Source organism: Chiloscyllium plagiosum, unplaced genomic scaffold, assembly GCF_037043375.1.
Source record: "Chiloscyllium plagiosum isolate Xiang-an unplaced genomic scaffold, Cpla_swu_hap1 HiC_scaffold_38, whole genome shotgun sequence".
NCBI lineage: Eukaryota > Metazoa > Chordata > Chondrichthyes > Orectolobiformes > Hemiscylliidae > Chiloscyllium > Chiloscyllium plagiosum.
The window spans coordinates 17082551-17102272 of NW_028270176.1; the positions used below are offsets into that span (position 1 = coordinate 17082551).

The 19722-nt window shown below is 48.3% G+C and overlaps 2 protein-coding genes across 4 annotated transcripts in view; one reads left to right on the forward strand and one right to left on the reverse strand.

The window, feature by feature from the left end:
* The first annotated feature begins 295 nt into the window (after window positions 1-295).
* Window positions 296-1469, forward strand: LOC122544163 (G protein-coupled receptor 15-like). The gene has a single exon (XM_043683198.2). The coding sequence runs from the start codon at window positions 298-300 to the stop codon at window positions 1411-1413; it is 1116 nt and encodes a 371-aa protein (XP_043539133.2). The 5' UTR covers window positions 296-297; the 3' UTR covers window positions 1414-1469.
* Window positions 1470-16716: 15247 nt separating this feature from the next.
* The window catches only part of LOC122544164 (cell adhesion molecule CEACAM6-like), a 68349-nt gene continuing 65343 nt past the window's right edge, over window positions 16717-19722 (reverse strand). For 2 of the 3 annotated variants that reach the window (XR_015753701.1, XM_087980994.1), the window contains one exon: window positions 16717-17212. The gene's annotated coding sequence lies outside the window, so the exon portion shown is untranslated. Of the gene's footprint in view, window positions 17213-18541; window positions 18710-19722 lie in introns of those variants that run through there. The other variant, XM_087980995.1, reaches the window with a different exon arrangement.

Here is a 19722-nt window from a genome sequence, read left to right on the forward strand (position 1 = left end):
CCTTGTTTTTTTTTCTGGCGGAGCTCTGTTTTGCAACAGAGTCGCTGGTGAGCAAAACGAGAATAATAAAAGTTGTGGGTAGGTTGGAGGAGAAGGTGGGTGCTGGTGAGTGGTGGACTGGTAACGGTCAGGAAGTGAGATCTGAGCGAGATATCTTCTTTCGGTAACCAATCACCCTGGGTGAGGGTGACAAACAATTCTGACAAACGCAAGGGGGGTGGAGGGGGGGGGGGGGGGGGAGGGGGAGAGTTGGTGCAGAGAGAAGGCACAGCCCATTAAAGACGCCAAGAGCTGACCATGGAGAACGTGACGGATTACCCTTACGATCCGGATTACTACGAGCCTTACCCCACCGGGATAGAGGAATGCGAGGGCGCTTCCCTTCCCCGGGCTGAGAGCTTCCTGGCTGCCGTCTATTGCGTGATCTTCGCCGCCGGCTTCCTGGGCAACGGGCTGCTCCTCTCCTCCCTGGGCTTCAAGTGTCGCCTCAAGCGGCAGGTGGACGTCTTCATCTGGAACCTGGCGCTGGCCGATCTGGTCTTCCTGGTCACCTTGCCCCTCTGGGTGGACGCGGAGGCCGGGGGCAAGAGGTGGAGGAGCGGGCTCGCCCTCTGCCGGCTCAGCGGCTACGCGGTGGCGGTGAACGCTTACTCCAGCGTGCTGTTCCTCAGCTGCATGAGCCTGGACCGTTACCTGGCCATCGTGTACCCACTGCGGGCCCGCAGGTTCCGCTCCAAAGCCTACGCGGCGCTGGCCTGCCTCTCGGTGTGGCTCACCTCGCTCCTGTTGGGGCTGCCCGTCCTTCGCAACCGAGTCCTTCACCTCCGAGAGGAGGGGTCGTACTGCGGCGAGGACCCGGCCCTCGTCACTCCCGGGGTCTCCCTGGCCTACCTGCTGTTCACCTTCCTGCTGCCCATGCTCGTCATCCTGATCTGCTACTGTTCCATCACCAGGAAGTTGTGCCTGCAGTACAGGAGGGGCAAGAGGCAGGACGTCAAGCTGAGGAAGTCGCTGCGGGTGGTCTTCATGGTGGTCCTGGTTTTCCTGGTCTCCTGGCTGCCCTTCAACGTGTTCCGCTGCCTGGCCTTGATCCACCGCTGGGGGGCGCCTTTTGAGTCGTGCGGCTTCCAGACGGTGGTGGGACTGGGGCAGGAAGCCAGCGCCCCCTTGGCTTTCGCCAATAGCTGCGTCAACCCGTTCATCTACTGGGTGTGCGACAGCTCCATCCGGAAAGCCTTGCTGAGGCTCCTCCTGCCCTGCCTCAAGCCCTTCCACCTCAGCCGCCTCTCCATCGCCTCGGAAAGCCAGCCCAGCCGATCCAGCAGCGTCACCACCGACCACTCCAATCAAAGGGCCAGGTCGGCCCCAGCCGTGGTTCAGCTCGCCACTTGGGCTACCCACGTCGAACCTTGAGACCCACGTCGAACCTTGGGACCCGCTGCCACGGGGGAAGGGAGGGGGGAAAGGGGGTTGTTATGGGCTGAGGCGATGGGGTTATGGGTTGGCTTTGAGCTGTGCATTGGGAAAGTCCCGAGGTGGGGTGGGGATGGCATAGGTTTAAGGTGAGAGAGGGAAAGGGACCAGGTTTTCACAAGGAGGGTCGTGCATGTTCGACCTGAGGTGCCAGAGGGAGTAGTGGACGCTGGTACAACTTTTTGTGTCTTTAGAATTCCTACAGTGTAGAACCGGGCCCAATAAGTCCACACCGACCGTCCAGAGAGTATTCCACCCAAACCCATTCCCCATTAATGTTCATTTACCCCTGACTAATGCACCTCACCTACAGATCCCCGAACACTTTGGGCAATTTAGCACGGCCAATTCACCCTAACCTGCAGATCTTTGTGACTGTGAGAGGAAACCGGAGCAAACCCATGCAGACAGGGTGAGAATGTGCAAACTCCACACAGTCACCCCAGGCTGGAATCGAACCCAGGTGTGTGAGGCAGCAGTGCTAACCACTGAGCCACCCCATTCACAGGCTGAGGGTGTAGCTAGGACGCATTTATTATCCATCCCTAATTTCCCTCAGGGCAGTGGTCTGGAGTCACATGTAGGCCAAACCAGATAAGGACATTACTGAACCAGATGTTCTCCCCCTCCCCTCCCCTCCCCTCCCTTAAATACTTCATTTCAGATTTATTTTAATTAAATTCTACCATCTGCCACGGTGGGATTCGAACCTGGCTCTACATCACATTATCTGGGGCGCTGGATTAACAACAGCTCAGGTGCAATACCACCAGGCCATCTCCTCTCCGTTTGCAACACTTAAAAGGCATCTGGATGGGTATATGAACAGGGAGATTGACCAAATGCGGGCAAGTGGGGGCAGATTAATTTAGGATATCTGGCCAGCATGGACGAGTTGGACCGAAGGGTCTGTTTCTGTGCTGTACACCTCTTTGACTCTTGCTGGGAAGGGATTTGAGGTAATCCAAATGGAGCTCGGATCATTTGTTTTTTTTTGAGAAAGGCTGAGACTTTCGATGTTTGTGTTTTGTCCGTATCAAAGGAGGTTCATTAGGGATCTCTGTTGGGAGAATATCGAGTTTACTGCCTCTGTAGAGTATGTGTGCATTTAATTCTATCATAGGATGTAAGCATTTACTACCCATCCCCAATTGCCCAGAAGGTAGTTGGGAGTCAACCTTATTGTTATGGGTCTAGAATCGCGTGTAGGGCCAGCCCAGTTAGGGATGGCAGAGTTTCTTCCAGGGCATCAGTAAACCCAATGGGCCAGTTAACACAACCAACAATGCCAATGCTGGCCTTTGATGACAGAATTGTCGTTCCTCTTGAGTTCAACTTTCAATAGTTACCTGGGTGGGTGGGATTTGAACTTGTGTCCGCCAGAACATTGACCTGGGGGTTCTCAGTGACTGTTTCGTCCCAAAGCCTTGTTCCTCCAGCCTTCCAAGACAGCTGTCCTCATTACTTTGACCTGCTCCAAAGGACAGATGGTCTTACTGCAAAACCCAGTGGGATTTGTGTGAAAAGGGGACATGGAGAGAGGGGCACTCCCAGCAAAGCTGAAGGACCTGAGACTTATCTTCCACCTTATAACATGAAGATGGCACATTACCCCAGAGATGGACAGATCTCTGCTTGTTGGATATCTGGTGTGGCACAGCGCGTGAGTCTTTACTGAACATAAGTGACGTTAAGTGACATGTTGAGCGTGTGTGCAGTTGGCAGGAATCTTTACAGTTTTCACCAACACCAGCTCTGTCAGAGGTGGTTAGCTCAGTTGGCTGGACGGCTGGTCCACCATGCACAGCGACGGCCAATTCACACTCACCCGGACGAAGGACTCTGCTCTCAATCTTTCCCCTCGCCTGTGACCCTCGCGTTAAAACACCCCCAGTCGTCTCTCTAACGAGAAACCAGATCATACTTTCTCTAATCGTCCCTCACTTTCCGCTCCCTTCTTCGCGCCATCAGATTTCCACCTCCCCTTGCCCGCTTTCCCCTTCCTTCTATCCTCAGTTCCCAGTCGCTCTCACCAAACTGACGCACACGCATTAAAGATGGAGGCGAAAGCGATGCTGAATTGAAAATGGGCGGCAGACATGCCAAATATTCTCCAGTCCCTGGGTGACATTGATTTGAGAAATACCAAGAACTCGCTGTGGACTCAAGTTACAGACCAACTGAGCTCGCCTTGATGATTTGCAAGTGTTAGCAACATTTCAGGGAGCAAGTCAATTGTATTTGAGTTATATCCAAACTGTGACTGTGATTGTTTCCCCTCCGCCACTGGTGAAACTGATAAACTTTTTCGACAACATTGCAAAGTAAATTAAACTGGTGATTGTTAACATTTATTGTCTGTTCCGGTTTCTCCAGTTCAGGTCAACCCCGGTCTCCTTACAGAAAGGGGAGAAGAAAGAGGTAGGAAAAAGTGTGGAAAATACTCTCTCTCACTCACTCACACACACACACACAGAGTGTGGGAGAGACTGGCAGATACAGGAAGAAAGAGAGGACCTGAGTTAGGGTGACACGGTGGCTCAGTGGTTAGCACTGTTGCCTCACAGCGCCAGGGACGCGGGTTCAATACCAGTCTCGGGCAACTGTTTGTGTGGAGTTTGCACATGCTCTCCGAGTCTGCGCGGGTTTCCTCCCACAGTCCAAAAATGTGCAGGCTAGGTGAATTGGCCATGCTAAATTGTCCTATAGTGTTAGGTGCATGGGTGAGGTAAAACGGGTCTGGGCGGGTTACTCTTCGGAGAGTCGGTGTTGGGCCGAATGGCCTGTTTCCACACTGTAGATAATCTAATCTTAACATGAATCGGTGGAGGTGAGATTACAGAGAGTCAGGACGGTAAAGGAAAGTTTGAAAATAATAGCTAAGCTACTGGGCGGCACGGTGGCTCAGAGGTGAACACTCCTGACTGACAGGACCCGGGTTCGATTCCAGTCTCGGGTGACTGTGTGGAGTTTGCACATTTTCTCGCGTGATCCAAAGATGTGCAGGAAAATTCATGCTAAATTGACCCACAGTGTTAGGTGCATTAGATTAGATTCCTTACAGTGTGGAAACAGGCCCTTCAGCCCAACCAGTCCACACCGACCCTCTGAAGAGTAACCCACCCAGACCCAGTTCCCTCTGATTAATGCACCTAATGCTATGGGCAATTTAGCATGGCCAATCCATCCTAACCTCCACATCTTTTGGATTGTGGGAGGAAACCCACGCAGGCACAGGGAGAATGTGCAAACTCCACACAGACAGTCGCCCCTAGGTTGGAATCGAACCCTGGTGCTGTGATGTGGGTGGGTTACTCTTCAGAGGGTCGGTGTTGGACGTGTTGAGTCTAGGTTAGAGTGGTGCTGGAAAAGCACAGCAGGTCAGGCAGCACCCAAGGAGCAGGAAAATCGACGTTTCGGGCAAAAAGCTCTCATCATTCCTGAGCAGAATCGACAATGTCGGGAATCATATCTAACCCCCTCAGGACTGAGAATGAAGAATTCCTTCCCTCACAGAGTTGTGAACGTGTGGAATTCACTCCCACAGGAAGGTGCTGGGGCCAATTCGTTAGATACATTCAAGAGGGAGCTGGTGATGCCCTTGTTGCTAAAGGGATCAAGGGTTTTGGAGAGGACGCGGGAATGGGATACTGAGAATCACATGATCAGCCATGGAATGGCGTGGCAGGTTAGAGGGGCCGAGCGGCCTACTCCTGCGCGTCTTTTCTCTGGAAGACAAAGGCGGGGGGGCAGGGAGAGATGGGGAGACAGATACATTTATACGAGTACATCGCAAGAGACAGCCAAAACAAAAACCAGAAACTCAGCAAGTCTGGCACTACCTGAAGGAAGAAAGCAGAATTAACGTTGCAAGTTCATAGAAAGTTAGAAGGAGACACGTTGAAAGATTTAGGGGAATGGAATGGAGCGAGTCGAATGCAGAGGGTTGACACACAAGCGAGGGAGTCGGACAGAGAGAATTTATGGAAAAAAAACAGATGCTGAGTTTGCGAGAAAAAGCTACGCGCGATAGAAACAAAGATATGATATTGGGTTAATGGAAACTGAAGTGATGCGATAGAGAGAGACGGGGCACGGGCAGTGAGCGGGTTCGATAAGGCCAGGCGAAGACAGTAATCAAAGCGAGGAGGCACATAGAGGAGAGAGACAGAGGGCTCAAGCAGAGAGCGAGAGGCTCATAAAGGGAACAGGCAAGGGAGAGAGAAAGTGACCGGCAGAGACAACACACAGGGAGAGATAAGACAGTACAGCAGAGAAAAACTTATTTATTAGTGATAACTTTGCTTTGCAAACAAATTGCAAATGTAAACTACTGGTCTTCAGCCACTTGGCCTATATACTAATGGACTAGAGTGCTTTAAACATGTAAGTTTCCTAGCATTTGCAGATTCTGTTAGGTGATCAAACCGAGTGTTTGAAAGGTAGAGGCAGAGGATTTTAGATTAGATTAGATTCCCTACAGTGTGGAAACAGGCCCTTCGGCCCTCCGAAGAGTAACCCACCCAGACCCGTTTCACCTGACCTGCACTTCTTTGGACAGTGGGAGGAAACCGGAGCACCCGGAGGACATTCACACAGACACGGGGAGAATGTGCAAACAGACAGTCGCACGGGGCTGGAATCGAACCTGGGTCCCTGGTGCTGTGAGGGAAAAGTGCTAACCCCTGAGCTACGGTGGGGAAGAAAAAGAGCAGACAGAGAGAACAGAGAGAGAGAGTTGGGTGGGGGGGGGGGGGGGGGGGGGTGCGTTGATATAGAAAGGGAACACGCAGAGCGGAAAAAAAGATCAGAGAGAGAGAAGCGCTGAGAAATGATTAAGTGAGAGAGGGGGAGAAACAAAACTATCGAGGCATCCTGAGAGAGAAAACTTGGGAGAGGTGGAGACAAAGCGAGGGACTGACTTTTACTGAGCGCTACATCAAATAACTCATTCCTGGATATTATTCTACCTGTGTATAACTATCCCTATGTATTGACTGTCTACGAGATATCATTGATAATCGGTAGAATTTCACACCAGGAATCGCTTCTTCATACACAGGGTCAGGTTACTCACATTCAGCACATTCTCCAGCCCAGTCTCCTCCGATTGTATTTCAGTGCTGTCTGGAGAGAAATCAGTGTCAGTTAGTGCAGTGTGACGCATGGTTCTGCTTGGAACAGTCATTTCACACCCCGAAAGCCTGATGTGTGACATGACAAGGCACGGAATGGGTCAAATCCAGGTCACCAACACCAACCGCCCCCCCACCTTCCTTGATCCACTTCCTCGCATGAGATTCCCCCTTGAACGAACGCCAGGCAGGCTGCACTGCAAATCCACCAGTATAATTCAGGAGGGTTGCGGTTCCTCCGAAGCAGACCGAGATTTGTAAGGGGCACCCGAGGTGTGAATATGTGGCATCTACTCTCTTTGTGGGGACGTCGATCTGTGTTACAACAGCATTCAGCAGAGGTGACAAGAGAAAAGGGAACAGAGAGAGAGTGATTTGAATCACTCTCTGTCTCTCTCTCTCTCTGTCACTCCCTCTCTGTCGCTCTGTTTTTTTCACTCTTTTTCTGTCTCTCACTCTGTGTCCCATTTGTTTTCTCTCTCTCTCACCCTTTGTATCTCTCCCTCTCTGTTCTTCTCTCTCTTTTCTGATTCTTTATCAATCTCCCCCGCGCTCTCTCCCTCTCCTTCTGTGTCTCTCCCTCTGTATTCCCTTTGTTTTGGTTTCTCTCCCTCTATGTTTCTCCCTCTTGCAGTGTTCTCTCTCTCTCTATTTTCTCTCTCTAGGTTTGCTGTCTCTTGGCCTCTCTCTCTTTCTCCCTCTGCCCTCTGTATTCTCTTTGTTCTTTCGTCTCTCAGTCTCCCCCTCTCTCTCTGTTCCCTTTCGCGCTCTCTCTCTGTTTTCTTTCTGTGTGTTCCCTTTCACTCTCTCCCTCTCCCATTTTTTTTCCTTTCTGGTCTCTCCCTCTTTGTGTGTCTCTCCCTTTCTTTCTGTTCACTTTCTCTCTCCCTCTCTCTCTATCCACCCCACCCCCCCATGTCTCTCCCTTTCTCTCTGTGTACGTTCACTCCTCCTCAGTACTTTTTGTCTCTTTCTTCTCCTTTTTTTCGAATAGACCAGAAACTGTGCAGAAGTTATCCAAAACGTTTCCCACAATATAAAAGGAAGGACACGTACATATTTCTTTTAAATAAGCTGTGAAGCAGAGGCGAGGATACCTTAGGTTTTGATAACAGTTCTGCAAAATACAAGTCCATACTGCCTTATCGAGGTGAGAGACAGAGACAGTCTGCCACCCACGTGTTAAACATCTTAAACTACTAGACATAACAAAGTGGCAGTTAGATAACAAAGTGGCAGTATAAAATAAAACAGCACATGCACACAGTTGATCAGGAAATCTGTGGTCACAAACTCCTTCAAAAGGCAAGTCTCTTCAAGGACAGGGGGTGAAATACACACCATTTAGTCTCGTTGCCAGTGAGACACAGAAACCATCTTGAACTTCCTCCTCAGACTAAACAGAATCACCGTCTCTGCGCTGTTTTAAGGCCATAAAAAAATAGGAAAAGGAGTGGGCCATTTGACCCATGCTCAACCATCCAACAGGATCATCTGCTGATCCTACTTTCCCTCCGGCTCCCCATAAACCCTTGAAACCCCGACTGATCAAGACTCGATCTCAGCCTTCAATATTCGCAAGGACTCTCCCCCACAGCCCTCTAGAGGCAAGGAGTTCCAAAGACACACGACTCTCTGAGGGAAGAAATTCCTTCTTATCTCAGTCTTAAATCCGCGCCCCTTTGTTCTGAGACTGTGCCCTCTGGCCCTAGGGTCTCCCTTGAGGGGAAACATTCACTCAGAATTGGCCTGGTCACACCCTGTAAGAACCCTGTACATTTCAATGAGATCACTTCTCATTCTTGTCACCTCCAGTGAATAGAGTCACAACCTGTTTTTGGCTTGGCTCAAAAGACATATTGGGGATCATCCTCGTCAACTTTCTTTGAACTGCCCCCATTAAAATAATATCTTCCCTAAAATAAGAAGCCCGAGAGGTGCCAGTGAGAGCACATCTGGAGCACTGAGAGTAGTTTTGATTGATTTGTTGATTGATTGATTCTCAATTGTACTGAATTACAGTGAAAAGCTTTGCTTACGAGCAGTACAGGCTGATGGAAGGACTCACTAGGCTCAAATAATGCTGACCTTGCTAATGTTCCTCTTGCCTGATGCATGCCCTGTGCAATGTAACATGCTTGCCTCTGTCTAACTTAGATTTAGAATAGATTCCCTTCAGTGTGGAAACAGACCCTTTGGCCCAACAAGTCCACACCGACCCACTGAACAGTAACCCACCCAGATCTGTTTTACCTCTGACTAATGCACCTAACACAATGGCCAATTCACCTGACCTGCATATCTTTGGATTGTGGGAGGAAACCAGAGCACCTGGAGGAAACCCCATGTAGACAAGGGGAGAATGTGCAAACTCCACACAGACAGTCGCCCGAGGCTGGGATTGAACCCGGGTCCCTGGTGCTTTGAGGCAGCAGCGCTAACCAACTCTTCTGATCTGAACATCATTTCTTACTATGATTCGTCTGTAATGCTGGTCAACAAATGCTTTCACTGTACTTTGGTACACATGACAATAAATCAACCAATCAATAAGTCAATCAATCAACACTGCTCCAGATGTGCTGCCACCAAGTTGCAGTAAGATATCCCTTGTCTTACACTCCAACCCCTTTGAAAGAAGGAATACTTTGTGGCTTTGTATGCTCTAAGTACAGGGGTGTGGAGTCTTCTCATTCTTCAATAGAACTTGGGACAGATGAGGTGACAGAATTGCTTTGGTGTAGAAGTGCCAGGAAAATCCCAGGCTCGCTCCATAACCTGTTACTCCTCACAGACAAGTTGATAGTCATGGCTTGTGATTGTATGAGAGCACTGTGAAATTTTGGCCACTTCATTACGGTGACCTGGCTTCACCTTAATTCATTTAGTACAGAATTGACAGCCAGGCCTTTGCACCCTCTAGCTGTGATTGTTCTTACGACCATTCTGGATATCTTTTTAATTCCTGATTCCTAATGAAGGTCTTCTGCCCAAAACATTGATTCTCCTGCTCCTCAGCTGCTGTCTGACCTGCTGTGCTTTGCCAGCGCCACGCTCTTGACTCTGATCTCCGGCATCTGCACTCCTCACTTTCTCCTATCTTTTTAATCAACCCATTCAAAGCCTAATGTTAGTGTACATCCACCACACAGCCTCAGTCATGAAGTTTGGCATGATACCTGTATTGATATCCAACTGGATACAGTCATTTTCATCAACTGGCCCAGACCAGTATATTATAACCCACCTCCACCTCAAGAAAATCTTGAACCTGGATCTGTTGGTGTGACATGACAACCATGTCTCAAAACACTCATAATGGAAACATCAGTCAGAACAGTTTTTGGAGTCAGGTGCCAAGTGTGAGACTTGAATGCACAACCATCTAATTCTGAGGTGGAAGTATTCTCCATTGAGCCCGAGGAATATTAAGAGCTTCCCACATTCTATTCTCCTTAAATATGAGATAACGGAGAATGGTCCTGTGCCATGTCCTAATAAACACTATCTCTCATCAGTCCCTTGCTCTCATTGATGTATGTTGAACCTTGCATTATTAGTTTCATATTCTTTGTTGCGAAATCTCTCCATGCCCTTAATCTTCTATATAGGGGGCAGTAATGAGCAGCATTATCACATTATGTCCCCTGCCGAACATGCTCAGCAGTTCACTTGCTCTCGATACTTAACTTACAATAGGACAACCCTCCCCAAATATGCCTTCCAACTCTGCAGTTCTTTCTCAGTACTGACTTCCACAGTGCAACTCCCCTCAGTACTGCTCCCGAGTCATAAACCTGTCCCTCAACACTACCTTTCTAACAGATTCCCGACTGCAATTCTCCTTCAGTACTGAGTGCAGCACTCCTGCAGTACTAAGCCACTGACAGTGCAGGGCCCCCTCAGTACTGAGCCTTCGACATCCCAGTACACTCTCAGTATTGACATTCTGACTGTGCAGCACTCCCACAGTACTGACCCTCCAACAGTGCAGCACTCTCTCAGTACTGACCCTCTGAGAGAGCAGTGCCCAACCCCCAGAATTGACTGGCTAACTATGCAGTATTCCCTCAGTACTGACCATCCAACCATGCAGCACTTCATCAGTACTACCTTCCGACAGTGTGATACTCCCTGTACTGGCTCTCTGACAGTACAACACTCCCTGAATACTGGCCCTCTGACAATGCATCACTCCCTCATCACTGACTGCCCAACAGTACAGTATTCCCTCAGAACCGATCCGCTGATAGTGCCACAATCCCTCAGAACTGACTCACTGATAGTGCAGCACTCCCTCAGTACTGATTCTCTGATAGTGCAGTGCTCCCTCAGTACTGACTCTCTGAAAGTGTGGCGCTCCCTCAACATTGACCCTCTGATAGTGCTGCAGTCCCTCAATACTGGACCTCCGACAATGCAGCATTCCCTCAGTACTGACTCTCTGACAATGTGGTGCTCCCTCAACACTGACCGTCTAATAGTGCTGCACTCCCTCAGTCCTGGACAGCTGACAGTGCAGTATTCCCTCATTACTGACCCTTTGACAGTGCAGTATTCTTTCAGTACTGACTGTCTGGTAAGTGCTGCAGTCCCTCATTATTGACCATGTGACAGTGCAGCACTCCCTCAGTACTGACCCTCTGATAGTGCAGCATTCCCTCAGTACTGACCATCTGACAGTGCAGCACTACCTCAGTTCTGACTCTCTGACAGTGCGGCACTCCCTGAGTACTGACCTTCCAATAGTACAGCACTCCCTCATTACTAACCCTATGACAATGTAGTACTCCCTCCCTCCGACAGTGCAGCACTCCCTCAGCACTGACCCTCTGACAGTGCGGCACTCCGTCAGCACTGACCCTCTGACAGTGCGGCACTCCATCAGCACTGACCCTCCGACAGTGTGGCACTCCCTCAGCACTGAACCTCTGACAGTGCAGTGCTCCCTCAGCACTGACCCTCCGACAGTGTGGCACTCCCTCAGTACTGACTCTCTGACAGTGCAGCACTCCCTCTGTACTGACTCTCTGCTAGTACAGTATTCCCTCAGTGCTGACTCTCTGACAACGCAGTGCCCCCTCAGTACTGACTATCTGACAGCGCAGCCCTCCCCCAGCACTGACTATCTGACAGTGTGGCGCTCTCTCAGTACTGATTCTCTGACAGCGCAGTGCTCCCTCAGTACTGACTATCTGACAGCGCAGTGCTCCCTCAGTACTGACTATCTGACAGTGTGGCGCTCCCTCAGTACTGACTCTCTGACAGTGCAGCACGCCGTCAGCATGATCACTGGCAAAATACAAGCCTCAACAGTCTGGCACAGTGGCTTTAACTATTTGTGTTGGCTACACTGGGCTTTAAAACTACCAACTTTTAGCTCAATTGATAAATTTGGAAATATGAAGAATTAGGGAGAAAAGAAAGAAATGCCAGAGAGATTTAAACAGTTGGAACTTATTGGACTCTGGAGAAATACGGAAGAAAAGGCGAGACAGTGTAGTGAGATTCTCATCCAGAAAGTAAAGGAATTGAGTTTTTGTACAGCTGTTAACCACAATAGCTTTGGCAGAGAGGTGAGGTGAAAACCAATCTGTTTGATTGACTTGGGTTCGTCAGCCTTTGGAAGGCTGAGACAACAGATTGTGGTTAACCTGCAGTGAACTGTGAGGGAGTCATCTAATTCTGACTCATATCACAGCCTCAGCTGAAGCCGCTGTGTTGGAGGCTCGAAGCAGACCTGCAAAAGATTCTGCCAAAGATTGCAAGAAATTAGGGCAGAAGAAAGAAGAAGTGGGACGTCCCATGGAGGATGCCCCACCATCCAATTCTCCCATGGTCAATCCTTGACCTTACTTCCACTTTGCCGCTTAATCCCCTTTCTTCCTGACCCATTTGACATTTATCTTTGACTGGGGGGCATTGTTGGCTGGGGATAGCAACTGTTGGCCATTCCTGGTTGGAGAAGCTGATGAGCTGCCTTCTTTAACCACTACTTTCCTCCTTGTATCAGTGCTCCCACAGCAATCCTATTAAGGGATATTGCTGCAAGCTCAAGTGAACATGGTTGTGGTTCCAAGACCAAATGTTGTGTGACTTGGAAGGGAATTTGCAGCTAGTGGTGCTTCCAATAATCTGCCGCCCTAGTCTGTAGATAGGAGTTGAAGAAAATGATGAATGGGAACAAGGATTTTGGAGCCCTGTCCATCGTTCAAACAGATCATGGCTGACTTTTCAGTTCAACACAATTTTCCTGCAATACCCTTTCATGCTTTTGAAAAGACAAACATCTACCAATCTCAGACTTGAACAGCATCAATGATTGAGCCTCTGTAGATCTCTGCAGTCAAGAATTCCATGTCTGCAAGCCTAAAATTAATGTCCTCCAGAGAAGGAAAAATGTTGGCCTTAACTCGTCTGATCTATACCTGACTCCAGATCCACAGCAATGCGGTAACGCTCTAAATCCTCCGCCACTCAGTTTACCTAAATGCTAAAACGTATTGGAGAAGGAATGAAAAGAGATAGATCAACTGGTGTTGACCTAGGCACCAGGATCAACAACAGAAAACTCGGCTCTGTCGATGCTGTAATATACTCCTTATTCATACCTGAGGTCTAATGATAAAATTGGGAAAGCTTTCTCATAGATTAGGCGAGTAACAGTCTGACATAGTCATCCTCACGATAAAATACTTTACAAAGTCTCAGACAACATCATCCTTGCGGAGACAAAGCTTGAGTGAACAGTACAGGAGAGCAAAAGGTAAAAACAATGACTGCAGATGCTAGAAACCAGATTCTGGATCAGTGGTGCTGGAAGAGCACAGCAATTCAGGCAGCATCCGAGGACAGGCAAAATCGACGTTTCGGGCAAAAGCCCTTCATCAGGAATAAAGGCAGAGAGACTGGAGAGATAAGCTAGAGGAGGGTGGGGGTGGGGATAGAGTAGCATAGAGTACAATAGGTCAGTGGGGAAGGAGATGAAGGTGATAGGTCAGGGAGGAGAGGGTGGAGTGGATAGGTGGAAAAGGAGCTAGGCAGGTCGGACAAATCCGGACACGTCAGGGGATCGTGTTGCTGGAGGTTAGAAACTAGGATGAGGTGGGGGAAGGGGAAATGAGGAAACTGTTGAAATCCACATTGATGCCCTGGGGTTGAAGTGTTCCGAGGCGGAAGATGAGGCGTTCTTCCTCCATGCGTCTGGTGGTGAGGGAACGGTGATGGAGGAGGTCCAGCACCTCCATGTCCTCCGCAGAGTGGGAGGGGGAGTTGAAATGTTGAGCCACGGGGCGATTTGGTTGATTGGTGCGGGTGTCCCGGAGATGTTCCCTAAAGCGCTCTGCTAGGAGGCGCCCAGTCTCCCCAATGTAGAGGAGACCGCATCGGGAGCAACGGATACAATAAATGATATTAGTGGATGTGCAGGTAAAACTTTGATGGATGTGGAAGGCTCCTTTAGGGCCTTGGATGGAGGTGAGGGAGGAGGTGTGGGCACAGGTTTTACAGTTCCTGCGGTGGCAGGGGAAAGTGCCAGGATGGGAGGGTGGGTCGTAGGGGGGCGTGGACCTGACCAGGTAGTCACGGAGGGAACGGTCTTTGCGGAAGGCGGAGAGGGGTGGGGAAGGAAATATATCCCTGGTGGTGGGGTCTGTTTGGAGGTGGCGGAAATGTCGGCGGATGATTTGGTTTATGCGAAGGTTGGTAGGGTGGAAGGTGAGCACCAGGGGCGTTCTGTCCTTGTTGCGGTTGGAGGGGTTGGGTCTGAGGGCGGAGGTGCGGGATGTGGATGAGATGCGTTGGAGGGCATCTTTAACCACGTGGGAAGGGAAATTGCGGTCTCTAAAGAAGGAGGCCATCTGGTGTGTTCTATGGTGGAACTGCTCCTCCTGGGAGCAGATACGGCGGAGGCGTATCTAAAAATAAGCTGCCAACCTGGTGAGGCATGGAGGCTCACTAGTGAGCACTGCTGCCCCCTAGCGCCAGAGACCCGGGTTTGATTCCAGCCTCAGGCGACTGTCTGTGTGCAGTTTGCACACTTTCCCTCTGTGTGTGTGGGTTTCCTCTGGGCGCATCTGATTTCCTCCCACAGTCCAAAGATGTGCAGGTTAAGGTGGATTAGCTATGCTAAATTGCCCATTGTGTCCAGGGATTTGCAGGCTAGGTGGGTTAGCTATAAGAAATGGAAAGTTACAGGAATAGGTTGGCTGCGAGTGGGATGATCTTCAGAAGTTCAGTGTGGACTCGACAGGCTGAATGGCCCGATTCCACACTGTCGGGATTCTGTGATCTGGTCGGACACGTTGGGCAACCATCACTCAGCTTGTGACTCATTACAGCCTTGGGTCAAATGTGGATTAAACTGCTGACATATGGAACTCTTGTGTGCATGATAGCATCTCGATCTCTTGAACCAAGAGACCTAGGCTGAAGCTCCACCTGCTTCAGAGCTGTAGAATTGACAAAACAACATGACGTGGAGGTGCCGGAGTTGGACTGAGGTAGACAAAGTCACACTTAACAGCAATCTCGGTTTGTTCAATATATCGTTTCAGTTGCATGACATTGTGAATTATTGTTCTAAATTCTGTATCTTATAATCCTGCTCTCCAGGTACCCGAGCAAGGAGTAGCGGTCCGAAAGCCAGTACTTCCAAATAAACCTGTTGGACTATAACCTGGTATTGTATGATTTTTAACTTAGAAAATATCTGATATCAGGTTGAATGACTGAGTCCTCCAGTTGTTCTTCCAACCAGTGGTGGCACTGCAGGGAAGCTGAACATGAGACGCCATCCAGTAAGTACTCCAGCCCAGTGGTGGCGCTGTCAGGGTGCTGATGAAAGTCTGCACCGCCCTCCAAGGCCAGTGTTGACGCAGCGAACTGAGTGGAGGAGTTGTCCAACCAATAGGGATGCTGTAAGGGAGATAATTGACTCCCTTTCAATTGTTTAATATATCCTTCTTCAATTTGCTTAGTAACCTGATGTTAGCAAAGTATAGAGAAACACCCGTCAGAGGGGAAGATGACTGAAAATGAGAGGTTGAGAGTTTCTGGCAGATTATTACATGTTTCGGCAGATGAAGATTGTTTGAGATTCTGATGTGCTCTACAGCATCTCACCGATGCCAATGATATCAGTCGAATTGGGTGGGGGGGTTGGAAGGAACGGGAGTTTCTTATGGATCAATATCCCCCACTCTCCCAGTCTAAGGATGTCTCCAAGCTTGGTCGTCCCGGTGTTGCCCTGACAGGAGTCACACCAATTCCAATGGCTGCAGAATCAGCTGAATGAGCAGCCTCTCCCCACCCAGAACAGCCGCACATGCTAATTCAAAGGAATGTTGTGTCTTGTGTCGAATCATGTGAAGCTTTACCTGAATGTGTTTGCGATTTCATTCCCTCTGGGCATCTCCATCACTTGGTTTTATTCCTTTGCAATATTTGAGTGATGAATTTGTGGTCTGACTTTTTCAGATTTAATGTGGAGGTGCCGGTGTTGGTCTGAATTGGTACTTCCGAATAAACCTGTTGGACTATTTCCTGGGGTTGTGTGATTTTTTAACTTTTCTCAGGTTTAAGACTGCAGGTTTGCCTGTTAATGCATGTACAGGTATTTCAAGTCTCTGTGCTGCGTTGGGGGAAGGGAAGGAGTGGAACAGAGGAAACCCTGGAGCTAACACATCTAGTTTGTCTCTTCATCAGAATCTTAAGTGAAGCGAAGGTAACAAGTGTGGATTGTAGGGCATGCGCATGCGTCGCAAGCTCTCTCTCCCTACAGAATGGCCTCTTTCAGTCATTGAGGCCTGTCATGGCCGCGAAGGATTGTGGGAAAAATCATCGCCATTGCTCCATCCGCAGCTGAGTAACAAAATCAGAAGTGTAGGTAAATTACATTTTTGGGAAATGACGGTGCGTGGTAGAAATTTCATTCCACCAGTAAACCAGAAGCCGAGATTTAGTGGGGAAACTCGGATGCGTCACTCCTCATTTGAATAGCTCACTGGAAATCAAACCCTATTATTCCCACTGTCATCACAAAGGGGAAAAATATTTATCAACCTATCCAAAGTCCCAGTTTACATGTCAGAACGGTTAATAGAAAGCATGGACCTTTTGGGGTTTTTAGCAAGAACTGCTATTTATTACAAATATGTAGATTCTAACCACAGGCAAATAATTATGAAAACTTCACAGAAACTATACAAGCTAAAATTCAAAGCCCCTTCTCAAGTACCCTTTTTCGTACACATTTACAGACAAAAAAACGTTGGTGTTATGAGTGGAGGGGAAACCAATACTGGGGAAACAGTTCAAAAGCACTAATCTGCAGGACTCAATCCATTGTTCCTTTTGCTTCCTGAGTGCATCACTTTTCTGATATTTTCTTTCAGGTTTTCTCACATTTTCACAGGAGGTAGAGAGAGACTGGTTCACACATGATAAAATTTCTGTCTTATTCATAAAAGACGGCACCTTATAATAATGTGTGGACAAAAGTAAACTAGTTTTCTTCAGGCTTTCGGTAGTTTGTTGCAGAGTCAGTGGTGCATGTCTGCCATTAACTTCCTCCAATATCGTTCACACCCAAGCTGTTCAGCTAGCTAGGAGCCAATCAGATGATTGTTGTCAGGACTATGACTTGTGGCATCCACATTTGGTCACAACTTCACAACCCAATTCTGATCGAGTATCACTTTGTACACACCCTGTGATGCCAGCCCATCTGCAAACAGCTCCCCCCACAGTTTGAACAATGTAAACACTAGTTGCAATGAGTTGCTTTTTACAAGTACAGCAATTCCTTCCTCAGTCCTTTGCTGTAAAATAGTCATTTTCCTAGTTCAGTCCGCAATCCCAAGCAAAGTACAATAAAAAAACGCACCCTTTACATATGTTTTGACCCAATATCCATGAAGAAATCACTGTATATATTCAAGTGGCAGATACTGTAGGTTTGCCAAACTTATACAGTTGCCAATGGGTGCTGTTACTGTGGGGCAGCAAGATGATAAGTCAAAAGAAATAGATATTGAATTCCCAGAGATGTAGTGTTGTGGGATAAGAAACAGCAAATTGCTGCAGATAATCTGATTGCAATACCATAGGGAAGAGTGACATTCAGCAACAGCTTTACATTGAGTTGAACAACAGAGGAGAGGTGTTAAAGAGGATGGGGTGCATGGGCAAGAGCTCAGATGATGCAGGCTTCAGTAAAGTTAAGAAGGGAGGAATGGGTTGAGAGGGAGAGATGGTCAACAGGATAAGATGGAACAAGAAGAGAAAAGAGACAGGGTGGGAGACAGAAACTTGGAGTGAGAGGGAGACAGAGAGATTGAGTGAGAGGGAGTGACGGGGGGGGGGGGGGCAAGAGAGAGTAATGGTGTGAGAGACAGTGAGACCAGGAAAGAGATGGAGTAAGATGGGGAGAAAAATAAATGAGGGAGGGACTGGGATGAGAAAACAGGACAATGGAGAGAAAGAGAGACGGAGTGTGGTGAGATGGGACAGCAATGAGAGCTAGAATGACAGGGAGAGATGGGGTGAGAGGAAAAGAGAGATAGATGGGGTTGAGAAGTAGATGGAAGCTGGCTGAGACAGAATGATTGGGTGATAGAGAGAGGCAGAGCAAGAGGAAGTGAATGGAAGAGTTGGAGAGAGAGGGTGACAAGATGAGAGGGTGACAAGATGAGAGATAGTGATGATGAGCATGTTTATGCGGGGGGGGGGGCAAGAAAGGAAGAGATAGGAATAGATTAACATCAAGAAGCTCAATGACAAGACTGGGACATGTCAGTGGATACCAGGAAGACCGTTTGCATGATGTGGAGGTACACTGAGCTTGTAAGAACACTGAAATCAGAGGGCAGCAAGCAAGTTGAGATGTAGATTGAAATAATGAATCTCAGAAATTGCTCAATAAAATTTGTGAGACAATAATAATGGAGACTCTTAAGGGATGGGGTGGGAGATTTGCCTCTGAAAGAATTTTAAAAGCAAAGATGAGAGAAGTGCATTGTGGTAGGACATTAATGAATCTTGTCTCTTGTTGCATCGAGTCACAACCAACAATGTTGTGAAGTCGTCAATTGTATTATTCCCTGTGGAGGCAAAATTACACACAGTGTTGGTTCTACATATATTACTCATGAGAAACAGCTATCTAAGTTCCTGTAAGGACAGAGTCGGTGGTTGGGAATGTGATATGCATAAAGCTGCCAAATACTCGGGAAAACAAGATGTGACATGCCCTCAGGAAATAAAATACTTTGACTGCTAGAAATCTGAAGTAATCAGTGTTCTAATTTGTTTCACAATGACACAGAATATATTCCCAGTAGAGAATGAATTCCAGGTGGTTTTGACAGACCTACATAAAGTTTCTGTGAATGAAAACAGGATATGAGCATCACTGGCTAGGCCAACATTTATTGCCAATACTATAGTCAACCTCATTGCTGTGGGTCTGGAGTCACATAAGCCACATAAGGATGGCAGCTTTCTTTCCCTAAAGGACAATGGTGAACTAGATGGGATTCCCCCTGGTAATCAGCAATGGTTTGATGGTCATCATTTGACACTTTATTCCATATTTTTATTCAATTCAATTCCATTATCTGCCATGGTGAGATTTGAACACAGGTCTCCAGACCCCTAGGTCTCTCTGCAGTAATTGCCAAGAAATAACACTACTAGATATTTGACCCTGCCTCAAAGGAAGAGGTCTCCGGTCAAACCTCTCAGATGTGGTTTAATGAACACTAACTAGTTCATGGGTGACATAATGGCTCAGTGGTTAGCACTGCTGTCTCACACCACCAGGGACACAGACTTGGTTCCACACTCAGGCGACTGTCTGTATGGAGTTTGCACATTCTCCCCATGTCTGTGTGCACTTCCTCTGGATGCATCTGGTTTCCTCCCACAATCTAAAGATGTGCAGGTTAGGTGGATTGGCCATGCTAAGTTGACCATTGTGTCGAGATATATTCAGGCTAGGTAGATTAGCCATGGGAAGTGCAGGATTATGGGGATCGGGTGTGCCTGGGGGAAATGCTTCTCAGAGGTTTGGTGTGGACTCATGGGGTCAAATGGCTTGCTTTCATATTGTAGG